We start from the raw sequence: 13650 nt of genomic DNA, 5'->3' as shown, positions 1-13650 counted from the left end.
AAGTCATACCCACATTGGTATTCAACTTTATGATCAAACCAAATTCAAGTTAATTAAATTAAAATTCTCAACCCACATCGCTACATTCATCAAACCATGCACTGATGCACAACGTCATGCAAACAATGAAATTCAACCTTTCGATCAAACCAAATTCAAATCAATTCAACCTTTCAATATTCTAGCCACATCAATACATTCATCAAACCCTGTATAAAAGTCATACCAAAATTGAAACTCTGGCTTTTTGACCAATCAATCAAAACCAAATTCAAATTAACATAACTTTCAATTCACAACCCAGATCACTAAATTCATCAAACCATATAAAATCCAACATAAAAATTTAACAAAAGAATGAAATTCAACTTTAGAAAAAGTCGTATTTATTAACCAAATTAAACATTACAATTCTCATCAGAATTCCATCAACAACCCAGATAATCAAATTACACCAACATACAAATTATGGTATTAGACAATTATTCCTTCCATAAATTTCATAACATAAACATAAGACCAACATAATTAATCATACTACTAACTCCATAATTATTTCATCAAAGATTAAAACTTTCAAACAACACGACCAACAACAGGGTACTTAGCTTCAAACTTCTTCTCCCAATCAGCAAGAACCTCAAGTTCCTTGTCAGAAAGGCCATCAATGTTGGAAACGACGTCGTCTTCATTCTTGCTCATCTTAGCAAGAGCTCTACTAGCATCTTTTCCAGCAAACATGGCGTAGGCCCCACCTGGTCCGTAGAAATTCTTGCCGGTTGAAACATCGAAAACCCGACCCTTAATTGCGACATAAACGGATTTTGATGGGTCGGTTCCATCGTACTGTTTAAGCTGTTGTAGTGTGAACTCCATTGATGATGTTCTTCGGATTAAAAATGGGGTTTTTAGGAGAGAGAAATTGGAATTTTTTGTGTTGGAAGGTGTGAAAATGTGAGGAGATTGAGTTGGTGAATATAAATCGTTGTTTGTTTGTATAAAAGAGTTGGCTTTTTGCGTTTTGATTCGCCTAATTGTTACGCTACTCGAAGCTGAAGGATACATTTTTATGTTACAATTGTAATTTTGAGATTAATTGGAAATTGGTATATGTATTAATTACATTTTGTATGATAATTCATTTGCTTGATAATTAAAGTTGATACATTGGGTCAAAAGTATTTTTCAATGGGGCCATTAATGTCTTTCTTTTGATTTTTCCAACGACCTCTTTAGTAGGCATAAATAAAGATCAAGGTAGATTGTACACTAACAAAGGTTGGTCCGAGTGGTAAACAACTTGAAATTACTTAAGAAAAGTCTTGGATTCGAACATCAACATACGTAGAAACTCTTAATGGGAGATTGATCCACCATAAGTCATATGAGCAACACAAGTCAGATTCGGATATAGTCGAAGCCAATATCCATTGAATTGGGTGGACTTCCTAAAAAAAAGTTAAAGATGGAGGTATGTTACACTCGTCGGGTTAGTGTTTCTTGGATCTGGCTAAGTCTAGTCCATTTCCTAATCTACTAGCCACGTGGTGTATTCAACTTACAAATGGAAGACCCAAACTTAGGTGCTATTGTGTTGTACTTGCATTCGTACCTCAAGGTTAACTTATTCCCAAAAATGTTGCCCACGCTCAGCATGCACAATTTCTTTCAATGCCACACTTTTTTTTTGTGTTGTGTCATGCTTAGGCAATGGCCAATCCAACCTAATGCCATCACTAAGTTGGATATGTATTGAACTAGCATTAAAGTGGATCAAGCACTACACAAAAATGACCAAATTCGGCACCATCCCAACACAAGCCTAACACATGCTGGTGGGTCATGCACAATGGGTTCAACCTGCTTAATTTAACCACATGACACGAATATCATTTAAGTGAGCTTGACAAAACATGTGGGTCAAGCTATGCATGAGCACATTAATAAGATCATCAACAATAGATACGATTTTTTGTCGGTCAGTTCCAAGCACAACTAGAACGCAGAAAAGGATTGAGTTAAAATCTCAGCCAAATTGAAAACAAAATTTAACTCTAAGTGCTAGCAGAAAAAGAAAGATTAATTAAAATTAGAGAGTACAAGTTACTGTTTATGCCTTTTGGGTTCTTGACCCCTGATACAGCAAAAACAGATTTGTATATAAGGGACCTATGAATATAAGAAATGTCTTGCATACTGAATCTCCTGCACTTCCTCCATGTCTCCAAAAATTTCTCCAAAAATAGGAACTGTCTTGCATATTGCACATAGAATACGAAGTCCTAAATTATGAGGTGCAATGATAAACCTGATCATACAAAAGAGATCAACAAAACAGCTATGCTTCCTTGATATCTTCTACCAGGCTCGTTCCCATCAAGCTATTCTTGTAGTTTGTAGGATCAACAAATGAAGGATTTAGCAAGCAATTAATACAGAGGCAATCCACCACCGGAAAACTCAACTTCCTGAGAGTAGCAACAAAACATTTGTCAAGGTTATTATCAAAATTGGAAGTCCAAGAGACAAGCTTGTACAACATTGATGTAGATGGTACAATAGACTAGCTGGTGACAAGCAAGATATTGAAACCCCAACATTATCAATACACCTACCTTAAATGGCAATCAGACAAGAAAAAACAGCCTAAAATTTCCTTCTCTCCACTAGCTTAACAGTAATTATTCCTTCCTCAGAAATCAACAAAAATTTTACTTCATCTGTGCATTTGTGCATACATGACTGGTAGTGCACCCTCACATATAATAGCATAAATAAAAAAATCCAATAAATGTTGTTATTCACTATTCTCACAGCCTTTACAATAAAAGAGTCCTGTATAAGCATCACATTCCTTAAGCACACAGATGAAACTATTTCATATGAAGAGTACATAACTAATTAAGAGTATGTACATTATCACATCTTCCTAACATCACATTTCTTCTCAGCACTTAGTTCCATCACCATATAAAAGTTTCATACTTTCATTTAGGATGTCCAGAGTGTGGCAATAATTGGGATGGTAGCCGTTTTTGCTTAAGATTTAAAAGATTAAAGCCAGATGATGTTTTAAAAAGTTGGATCATATGGGAAGGTGACCAATAAGGATGGGATTAAAAAATATCATTTTAATCACCTCTGGTATAATCCTGGCATTCAAGAACTAAAGATGGAAATCACCTCTATGATTGTGAGGGGCAAAGCTATATCATCTTGATCTCCCAACAACCACCAGTATAATGCAGAAGTCAAGAGCTCTTAACAAGGTGATCTCACGTAAAGTTAACAGAGAAGGCTAAATACATGCTCTTGACATTTTTGTAATGCAACATAGTTAAGGTTCTTTTTCCTTTCATAGATGGAAGGGTCAGTGGCACTGCAGAATTCAAGGTGGCCCCTACCCCTATCCCCCCCCCCCCCCTTCAAAAAAAAGAAAGAAAATTTCTCCCCCAAACAAAGGCAAATGAATTCTACTCATTAAAACATACATTAACGAGAACAAAGCTGTTTCTTTTAACCATCACCAATTGCAGCACCTACAAGGGCTACAACAAAACACCACATGGCAATAAAAGTGTTGTAAGCACCAAACTCTAAAAAGACTAAACCTGTAACTCCTATGATAGAAACATGGAGTTATGCAGGCTCAAAAGCCGTAAGCTTATAAACTCTAAAAGAGCTGATCTAAATAAGCTTAAACTAAGAATATTGACCTTTAGGCAGGTTTTCAAGAGCTTAATAACAAGGCCACTTAGTTATAAATCATACATGATCATAAAACTAGATCAAGAACAAAGGTATCCATCAAGGCATCACATCTAAGAATCATCAGTGGTTTTCTCATATTGTATGTCACCAGAATTACAAATAATAAACAGAAAAAGATATAAGGCAATGCTAGAACCTGAGCAGGAGGTAAAGACGACACCCAATCTGAAGCATGTGTTGGGAGAAGACCCAGTGTGTTCAGCTGCCAGTACGAAAATAAAAAGGTATATACATTGTTAAAAAAAATAGAAAAAAAGAAACGCTATCTCCTTTCCAATAAAATGCCTTAGCTACTCAAATTACCTTCCAGATACCAAGGGCAAGTCCCACCATATTAAGAGCAAGGAAGACCAACTTTGGCCCTAAAAGCTCAACTTTGCTGTCCTTGTATGGCTCAAAAACTAAAAAACAAAACCAATTTTGATTGTCATCAAGCTATTATATTGCATTATACCTACGAAGCAGAAAGTAAAAATGCAATGTCCCCGTATATGTTATAACTACTAAAGTGTCATATAGAGGATGAAAAAAACTCAATAACAAGACATTTAAGTAGATGATTGAACCTTTTCCAACATCTCGAAGGGCACTAATGGGCTGCCAAAGAGCTGAAAAAGTAATACCAATGCTAAACAAATGTACGGTACTTCCAGACATCCACATCATGAATCCCATCATCATCAAATTCTTTACAGGACCTTGAGCAACTTCCCAAGCTTTCTATATACAGAAAAAGAGTGCAACGTTAGTTATACGCTAGCCATAAATCCTACCTTTTCTTACTACTACCAAACAACGGATTCCATAACCTTGTCTCATAACACTACTATCCGGTATGAGGTGATGACATCTAGGCCCCGTTTGGTTTAATGTAAAATATTTTCAATGGAAAATTAGTTTTCATAGAAAACATATTTTTCAAGGAAAAACACAATTGCAAATTAGTTTTCCTTTGTTTGGTTGCATACAAGAAAAGTCCAAGAAAAATAAAAAATAAGAGTGGAAATGTAAGGATGAATGAGAGGGAAGTAAAAAAAGAGGTAAGGAGGAGAGAGGAAAATGTGGCTTCCCTTGTTTTTAAAAGGAAAATGTTTTCCATCATTAAGGATGGAATTTTCCACCCTTGAAATATTGTTTTCCACTCCTTAACAAACCAAACAAAGGAAAATGGGAACAAATGGAAAATTCATTTTCTATGAAAACATTTTACATCAAACCAAACAGGGCCCTAATTGAACAATTGACTTCAAAATCAAAAAAACTATTAGCTTGAAAGTGATTCTCACTTCAAAGCTACCAACACTACGAAGCCCAAACTGTATCTCCTCACATTCAAATCAGCTAGCAACACTACAAACAATCGTAATTCTGTCCGGATACACTCTCTATTCGGTATCATACCTCAACATCTAACAGAACACTACAATTTTACTATAATCATACAATCAATATATTCATTGTGAAGATCACATAAAAGTCAATAGAATGCCGCAATTTGATTACAACCAGTACAAGCACATTCCCAAAATTGATTCAAATTATACTAATTATTATACTAATTAGTAACCGCAGAACTAAATAAAGCCCACGATTAGAGCAATACATTACCAAAAAAACATAAACCCTAATTTCGAAAAGGAGATTAAATTTTACCTGAGCTTTCCAATTAGCTTCAGCATCCTTCTTTTGACGAGCAACAGATGAATCTTCCTAAATCATACAACGAAAAACAACAAATTAAACCCTAATTTCACAAATTCAGGATCAAATCGAATTAAAAAAGCACAAAAAAAAAATCGAAATCAAAACCTGATCTTGAGAGGCGCGAGTGAAACCAGGAGGATCTGGAAAGTCGCGAGAAGAAGGAGCAGTAGAATTATCAGTGAATTCAACAGCCCATCTTCTTCCTCCAACCATGATTCCTTTACCTTTCTCCATATTTTCTCTCTCCTCTTTCTCTTTTCTGGGTTGGAGGCTCAGACTTTTTGTTTCAAGTGGAAATGGTTGAAGACGATGAAGAGCAGATATTTTTTTTGTTTTAACAATTTTGCTCTTGATGACTTGATCTACTATTCTATTATTGCGGTGAATTACGAACACTACGAGAACTACTTGATTGGAGCCTCCTCCAAATCTCCAATAGACCAATACTTTGTGGCCCGTCATTGACTCGTGGCCCGTGGATTTGTGGTGTCAAAAATCGACCTGACTCAATCATATTCTAAAAGGAATTTGACAATCGGGTTTGGAGCGTTTCCAAAATAAGCCGATTCATACCAATTAGTTGTTTACCAAGCACCTCAGGGCTTGTGTGACATTGTTTTTTGTTTTCAGTTTTCAGTTTTTTTGAAAACAAAAAACCAAAAACAGGAAACAAGAAAAAGGTGTTTTCACTTTTCTGTTGTCAGTTTTCAAAATTAGTATGATTTTAATAAGTTTAACTAATTTTTTATTCATTATATGACATATGTCATACACTTTTAAAATACAAAAAACCAAAAAACTAAAAACCGCAACAATGCCAAACGAACCCTGATTCAATTGTTATTATGTCATCACCTAGGCGTAGTGCACCTAGGTGAACCTTAAAATTTGCATTAAATAATTGGTTTAGTCAAATCCTCTAATTGGGCTGAACATAACCTATGACCCAAATTCGAACTAGACTCGACTAAACTTGATCCAGTCACCTAAATTAACACCTTAATATATTTGCCCGAGCTATTCATTTTACACATGTTGGTAAAAAATTGTTGCTATTTTGACTTAAGATTTAAAATTATGTTGCAAAATTCTTTAAACCTTTTATACACCATATAAAAATTATTATTATTTTTTTTATGTTTGTTACTTTTTAGCAATCAGATAAGTTTTGTAATCTTCTCTTTATCTCCTTTTCTCACCGCTTTAGTTTATGCACACTTCCATATTGCAATAAGGAATAGACAAAGTATAATGCTATAAGAAGAAGTTTTGCATTAATCCAAATTACAAAGATAAGATTATTTCAAACCAAATTTATTTATTTTTTTATTTTTAAGATTAAATTAGTTTGAATAAGTACATATAATTCAATAAGTTACTTCTACAAAACCATTATTTTAGGCTCAAAAGTAACTAAGCTTTTCGTCTCTTGTCCTGCCTCCCTCTTTGCCAAAATGCTAATTAAGATGGAAGTCTAAGTACTTCAAACTTGTCCGTAATGTTAGCAAGCATGAAACCTGTATAGGTTACATAACAATGCACTATATTAGCTGATTTACACGAGCAAAATCTGATCAATTACTAATGATTTTTCGTCTTTAGGACACGTGTGTCCAGAGCTTAAACGAAAGAACAACAAGGTATAGAAAGAAAAATAACCATCCTAGGAAGCCAAGATCGTCACACTTGCTACACTTGTATTTGCTAAAATGAGGTTACTCTTATGAATAAATAAAGTTACCTATACAATAATACAAACAAATAAATTATAGATAAGATTACTCTAATAAATCAAAATTGGTTAGCCACACACAAAACGTCTCAAATCTCAATAAATCATATTGTGCTCCTTATACGTACTCCACAGCCGATGACATTGATTTCACATTTCATATACTAAAATACGCCAATAGTATTATTAGTATAAAAGGCAACAAGAGAGGTAATAGTAATAATAACGCTAAAGTCGTTAACAGAATATCAGCAATGCTGAATAACAAACGTTTGATTTTGTTGTAGGCCTTGTTGCTGCGTTTAACGGTTGTACTTAACTCAGCATCGAAAGAGCTCAAACACGGCTTAAATGGAAAACAAGCCATAGGTCGACTACCTAGCTCATAATCAAGACGATCATTTGACTCGGCTATCTTGTGTAGTGCACCATTGCGTAGATCATAGGCAAAGATGGAACGATGGTTAATAAGAATGTACATGACCGGAACATCTGGATGGCAAGCTAGTGGCCTTACAACATGACCCGCGACAAGAGATAGTTTAATCAAGTTAGGGCTATTGCTAGATTGTAGCAATGGAACCCAAGACCACGCGTTAGCTTGTGCTGTTGAGCTATAATCATCGAGATTATGCTTCCAAATTAATAGTCCATTCGCGCTATAATAGGAGAGGTGAAGGGTGCCCGCACAATCCCATAAACTCGTGTACTTGGACGCCCCGTGCACAAGTTGAGGTAAGGGGAATGTATATTGATTAATACTATGAAGATTATTATTTTCGCTTTCACCCCTAAATGTTATTGCAAATCCGCAATTCTTGTTAGTTAGTACATATAAATGAATCGAATCCAAACCATCAACTAAGGCAACATAATTCTTTTTATCCCAAACACATGTGTGGTTCACAATTTCATCATCCAACACCAAATTAAATATTTTCCACGACATAGTTGTAGAACGGTAGACCTCTATGTGTTTGAAAATACCAAAAAAACTAACAATAATGAAGTCGCATTCGGTAACTAGAGGGTCAGGAAATCTATTCTCTGCCATAGTCAAGATGGCTCAAACTATGAGGCACGTCGAACATTTTCTTAGTAACCGGATTATAAACTCGACAAGCACTCGTAAGATAGCTTGAAATGAGTAACAGACCTTTGTGCATTGTAATGAAATAATGAGGTACAACTGGTAAAAAGTTGAACGATAAATTTGGCAACAATCCCTTACCATAACCACTTTTAACCGTAAAATATCCATCGAACCAACCTTTTTTCTCACATATCTTCCCGGTTTTCAAACAAATATAGCTTATACTTCGCCTTGATTTACGAATACTGAAGAATTCGAGTAAAAGACCACAAAGAGGAACTAAGGAGGAATTAGTCATAATATTGTTTCTCAAATTATTGATAATATCCCTCCAATTTTTACACACTAATTGACATGTTAGTAGAGATTTAAAGGGCAATCTTGAAAAAATCTCTAACAAATGTCCTCAAATATTGTGACAACCACGTGGTCTTTTTGTGGCCTACCTTCACAAAGATGGATCATGCAATTCATACTCATTCTTAATATTACAATTTTCCGATCTCCTCTCTTAAGTTTTTTGTAACTTGAACTAGAAACGTGACAACAAAAATTGAGATGATAACTTGAATATAGTGGGCTGGATTATATGAAAGAGACGATGTAACATACCTTACTTGTCTTCCAATGGCTAATTCTGAATTGCCTCTTGTTATAGGAATAATGAAGGAGTTGTACACTTGTGCGCCATCAAAAGACTAGAATTTTCACTTTTTATTATTTGATCGTAGGGTTTTTATTTTTTTTTTGCTCGGTAGTAGGATTTCAATTTTTATTATGAGATATCTATTTAGGGTATATTTTTTAGGATTTTAATTTTATTATTTGATCGTAATTTAAAAAAAAATTGTTCTCAAAAAAAAAATTATAAATAAGATATTATCCTTAATAGATTTTTTTTTTTTTTTTTTTTTTTTTTTTTTTTTTGTATATGTTACCACATAGAAATAAAGAATCCGATATTTATCCTAAACGGAATATAATTTTTTATTATTATTATTATCTTAATTGTAATAGGTTTTTTTTTTAATCAGTCACGTATGGCCCACGTGACTTTCTCGACACTTTTTAATGTCGATAGCATACTTCGACTCAAAAAAAAGTCAACAAATTAGGGAATTCTGACCCGTATATTGACGGTAAACGCATTGAATTGAGGACATTGTGTCGATAAAAGGTGGGAATTATAGTAATGGTCAATATAATACTCTTTAGCAAAATTATCTCATAAATCATAATAATCATCTATTCAAACAAATTTCAACAAATAAAACTCAATATATAATACATTAATACTCTACAAAAATTATCTCATAAAACCAATCAAATTTGTATAAAGGTTGAAGTAGAGGCTCGGCAATAGGGGCATGAGTGTTTGTCTGGAAGCCACTTCATGATGCAATTGGTGTGAAATACATGGTTGCAACGAACAAGCCTTGAGTTTTCCATCTTAGTCGAGATATTTTCGAAGCAAATTGAACATGTATTATTACTATTATGACTTGTAAGCCACTCGACTAACTCTCCTTCTTGCATTAACTCGATTGTTGGTTTGATCTTGACAAAAATCTGGTGTACGATATCTTCGAATTGTGGGCTACCTATATTAGATGCATCGTTATAAAATGCCTCAAGGATGCGGAAGTCATCTTTGTCTTGGGCGGCTAATTCAGCGATGTTGTTATCCATATGCATATTCAGTGGATCGCCATCGCCATCGCTATCGCCACCATAATAATTAACATAATAATGACTATTATCGTGATTGTAAACTTGTTCGTAGGACTCGGGAAGATAAAACATAGAAAGTTCCAATAAAACAACCAGTTTGTAGGGAAAATCCGCGGCACGGATGCTAAAATAACAGAAACAACTCTCAAAGTAATCCGAGATCTGGTGAGCAAGCAAGTCTCTAGATTTAGAGTTGATATATGGTGGTATTACTTGCTTTGCCAAATTATAATAGTCGCCTTCAAAAAGAGCAGACATATCAAAATAGATAATCGAGGGTTCCACATCGTCTGATGGTTTGAAGCTCACGAGGAACGCTCCTTGGCGTGTAAAGCGTAATTCAGGGGATATATGATTACCCTTTAGGAGGACTCGGAACAGTCTTAAATCACATAGCTTTGCTCCATATGACATGATGAATTCGGTAATCAATGAGTATGTATGTGTAATGTGTAATGTGTTATGTGTTAGTGCAAATTTAACTTTTGGATTTAAGGAGAATATGTGTATTATTATTACAAACAAAAGCTTTAAAACTATACAAGTATATATAGATAGAGTTATCGTAGACTTTAGGTAGGATTAGGATATAAACCGCGTGGCTTGGGGCACAATCAAAGTATATATGAATAATCTTCTTTAAAAAAAAAAAAAGAATAATCCTATACCAACTTATAATTTATGGTAATATATCTCCTTGTATTAATATTATTTTATTTGGTGAAAATCTCCTTGTTTATTTATTTTTATGTTTTTGAAGGGAATCTCCTTATATTATTATTAGAATATAAGATTATTCAAAAAAGAAAATAAAATTATTAGAATATAAAATAAGGAAAGTCGTTAAATATATATATATATATTTTTTTTGACGGTTTGTTTTAGAGATCTAGATATGACTACTTTCCTTATATCTAGTTCTTCTCCTAAATTCTATCCTAATCCTATTGTGTTAGTGTGTTACCTTATTCTATATTCTATTCTAATAATATAATAGAATGAATTATTAACCAAGTTATCCAATTAGATAAAATAAAAACATTTAAATAAAAGTTAGTACTGCCTGTCAAAAAATAAAATAAAATAAAATAAAAGTTATTGGAAATCAAATTCTCTCCTTCTCTTTTAGAGTTTTAGGGTTTACTAAATTTTTAGACTTTTAGCAGAAAATAATCTAATTTCCAATTCTAATTCTAATTTGCACCGAATTTAGACTATTATCGACCTTTTTTCCTTGATTTTCTTTAGTTTTGTAATTTAGGTTTCAATAAATATACAAGAGTAGTGTAGATATTCGTTCATTTCCCTATGCAGGAGTTAGTTTTTTTTTTTTTTTTTGTTAGTTTACGGCTTGTTTGACATTTTTTTATTTTTCGTTTTCTAATTTGTGTAAAACAAAAAACCAAAAATAGAAAAAAAGAAAAATGTGTTTCCACTTTCAGTTGTCAGTTTTTGAAATTATCAATATTTTGATAAGTTTGACTAATTCTGATAGACAATTGGAAAAAAAAAAAAACAAACGCCTTATTTGATTAATTTTGAAAATTGATAGCTGAAAACTGGAAAAAAAAATAATTGTAGCGTTAACAAATGCATAAAACTGAATCAAATAAGGGTTTCCACTTTGTCAGTTGATTAATTATATTTAACTCAATTTTATGGATTTATTATTTTAAATTTTATTTGTAGATGCCACCAAAGCCGGCTTATTTAAACAATTGTAATAGTGTCAATATAATACTCTTAAATAAAATTATCTCATAAATCATAATAATCATCTATTTAAACAAATTATTTCAACAAATAAAACTCAATATATAATACATTGATACTCTTTACAAAAATTATCTCATAAAACCAATCAAATTTGTATAAAGGTTGAAGTAGAGGCTCGGCAATAGGGGCATGAGTGTTTGTTTGGAAGCCACTTCATGATGCAATCGGTGTGAAATACATGGTTGCAACGAACAAGCCTTGTGTTCTCCATCTTAGTCGAGATACTTTCGAAGCAAATTGAACATGTATTATTACTATCATGCCTTGAAAGCCACTCGACTAACTCCCCTTCTTGTATTGACTCGATTGTTGGTTTGATCTTGACAAAAATCTCGTGTACGACATCTTTGAATTGTGGGCTATCTATATTAGATGCTTCGTTATAAAATGCCTCAAGGATGCGGAAGTCATCATCTTTGTCTAGGGCGGCTAATTCAGCGGTGTTGTTATCCATATTCAGTGGCACGCCGTCGCCATCGCGATAATAATCAATATCATCAAGATTGTAATCTTGTTCGTAGGACCCGGGAAGATAAGAAAGTTCCAATACAACCACACGGATGCTAAAAAAAGAGAAACAAGTCTCAAAGTAATCGGAGATCTGTTGAGCAAGCAAGTCTCTAGATCTAGAGTAGATAAATGATGGTATTACTTGCTGCGCTAAATTATAATAATTGCCTTTAAAAAGAGCAGACATATTAAAATAGATAATCAAGGGTTCCCCACCATAAAATGGTTTGAAGCTCACGAGGAACCCACTCCTTGGCGTGTAGAGCGTAAATCAGGGGATATATGATCACCCTTTAGGAGGACTCGGAACAGTCTTAAATCATATAGCTTTGCTCCATATGACATAGTGGGTTTAATTAACTTTTGGATTATTTAAGGAGAATATGACTGATTTTAAATTCTAGAATAAAAACTAAAGCTTATAAACTATACAAGTATCTATATAGAGAGAGAATAATTGTAGATTTAAGGTAGGATTAGGAAATAAACTGCGTGGCTTGGGGAACAATCAAAGTATATAGGCATTATCCTATAACGACTTATTTATGGTAATGTATTTCCTTGTATTGTTATTATTGAATTATTACTCTGTATGTATTAAACACGTTACAAAATTGGATTAAAATGAAATCATAAGTTTACTAGAAATCAAATAAAGGGGAATTCAGTATTTTGTTGAGGCCAGTGTGACCCGATTACGGTCTTCCAGTAGAATCGCAAGGTCCATGGCGTCTGCTAGGGTTAGCGGGTTTAACATTCATAACTCCGCCCTATATATATATGTCCATTTTTTTTTTATATTGAAGTGTCTAAATTTGGATTAGTTTGCGCATTTTTTTGAAATTTACCGCGTTTTTTATAGTTCGTTTATGTATTTTCCTATCTATATTTTCAAAATTTGCGGGCACTTTTCTGTCTATATTTTCAAATTTAGTGACACCTTTTTAGTATTCATGTCTTCTAATAAAACTATTCTCTACATTAAAAAGCATTAAGAACTATCCCTTATTATGCAAATTCAGCACTTTTGAAAGTACGTTTTATTCTAGAACGTGACAATGAAATTTGCGATGATAACTTAGGGTCTATTCACTTCAGCTTAATTTCAGTTAAGTTCAGCTCTAATCAGTTCAGTTCAGTTTAGTCCAGTTTCAATCAGTTTAGTTCAGTTTATAGCTCCTAATTTCCTTCTCTCATAAAATATTCATTTCAGCTAACTCAGTTCAGTTCAGCTCCAATCAATTCACTTTAGCTGAGCTCAGCTCAGTAAATATAAACAAACCCTTAATATAGAAATGTGACAATGAAATTTGAGATGATAACTTGAATATCA

General features: G+C 33.4%; 2 protein-coding genes across 2 annotated transcripts; both read right to left on the bottom strand.

Moving 5' to 3' along the window:
- Positions 1–358: 358 nt before the first annotated feature.
- LOC110723050 (probable steroid-binding protein 3) lies at positions 359–1074 on the bottom strand. Its single transcript, XM_021902327.1, has one exon. The coding sequence runs from the start codon at positions 1063–1065 to the stop codon at positions 577–579; it is 489 nt and encodes a 162-aa protein (XP_021758019.1). The 5' UTR covers positions 1066–1074; the 3' UTR covers positions 359–576.
- An 894-nt stretch (positions 1075–1968) lies between these two features.
- LOC110723049 (ER membrane protein complex subunit 4-like) lies at positions 1969–5849 on the bottom strand. The gene is made up of 6 exons (XM_021902326.1): positions 5581–5849; positions 5425–5481; positions 4338–4491; positions 4075–4172; positions 3908–3973; positions 1969–2468 (listed from the first exon to the last, which is right to left on the bottom strand). The coding sequence occupies exons 1-6, from the start codon at positions 5707–5709 to the stop codon at positions 2430–2432; spliced, it is 543 nt and encodes a 180-aa protein (XP_021758018.1). The 5' UTR covers positions 5710–5849; the 3' UTR covers positions 1969–2429.
- Between the last annotated feature and the right edge of the window lie 7801 nt (positions 5850–13650).

This window comes from Chenopodium quinoa, unplaced genomic scaffold, assembly GCF_001683475.1.
Source record: "Chenopodium quinoa cultivar QQ74 unplaced genomic scaffold, ASM168347v1, whole genome shotgun sequence".
Classification (NCBI taxonomy): domain Eukaryota; kingdom Viridiplantae; phylum Streptophyta; class Magnoliopsida; order Caryophyllales; family Amaranthaceae; genus Chenopodium; species Chenopodium quinoa.
The sequence above is the reverse complement of the archived record's forward strand: the minus strand, read 5'-3'. Positions and strand labels throughout refer to the sequence as shown.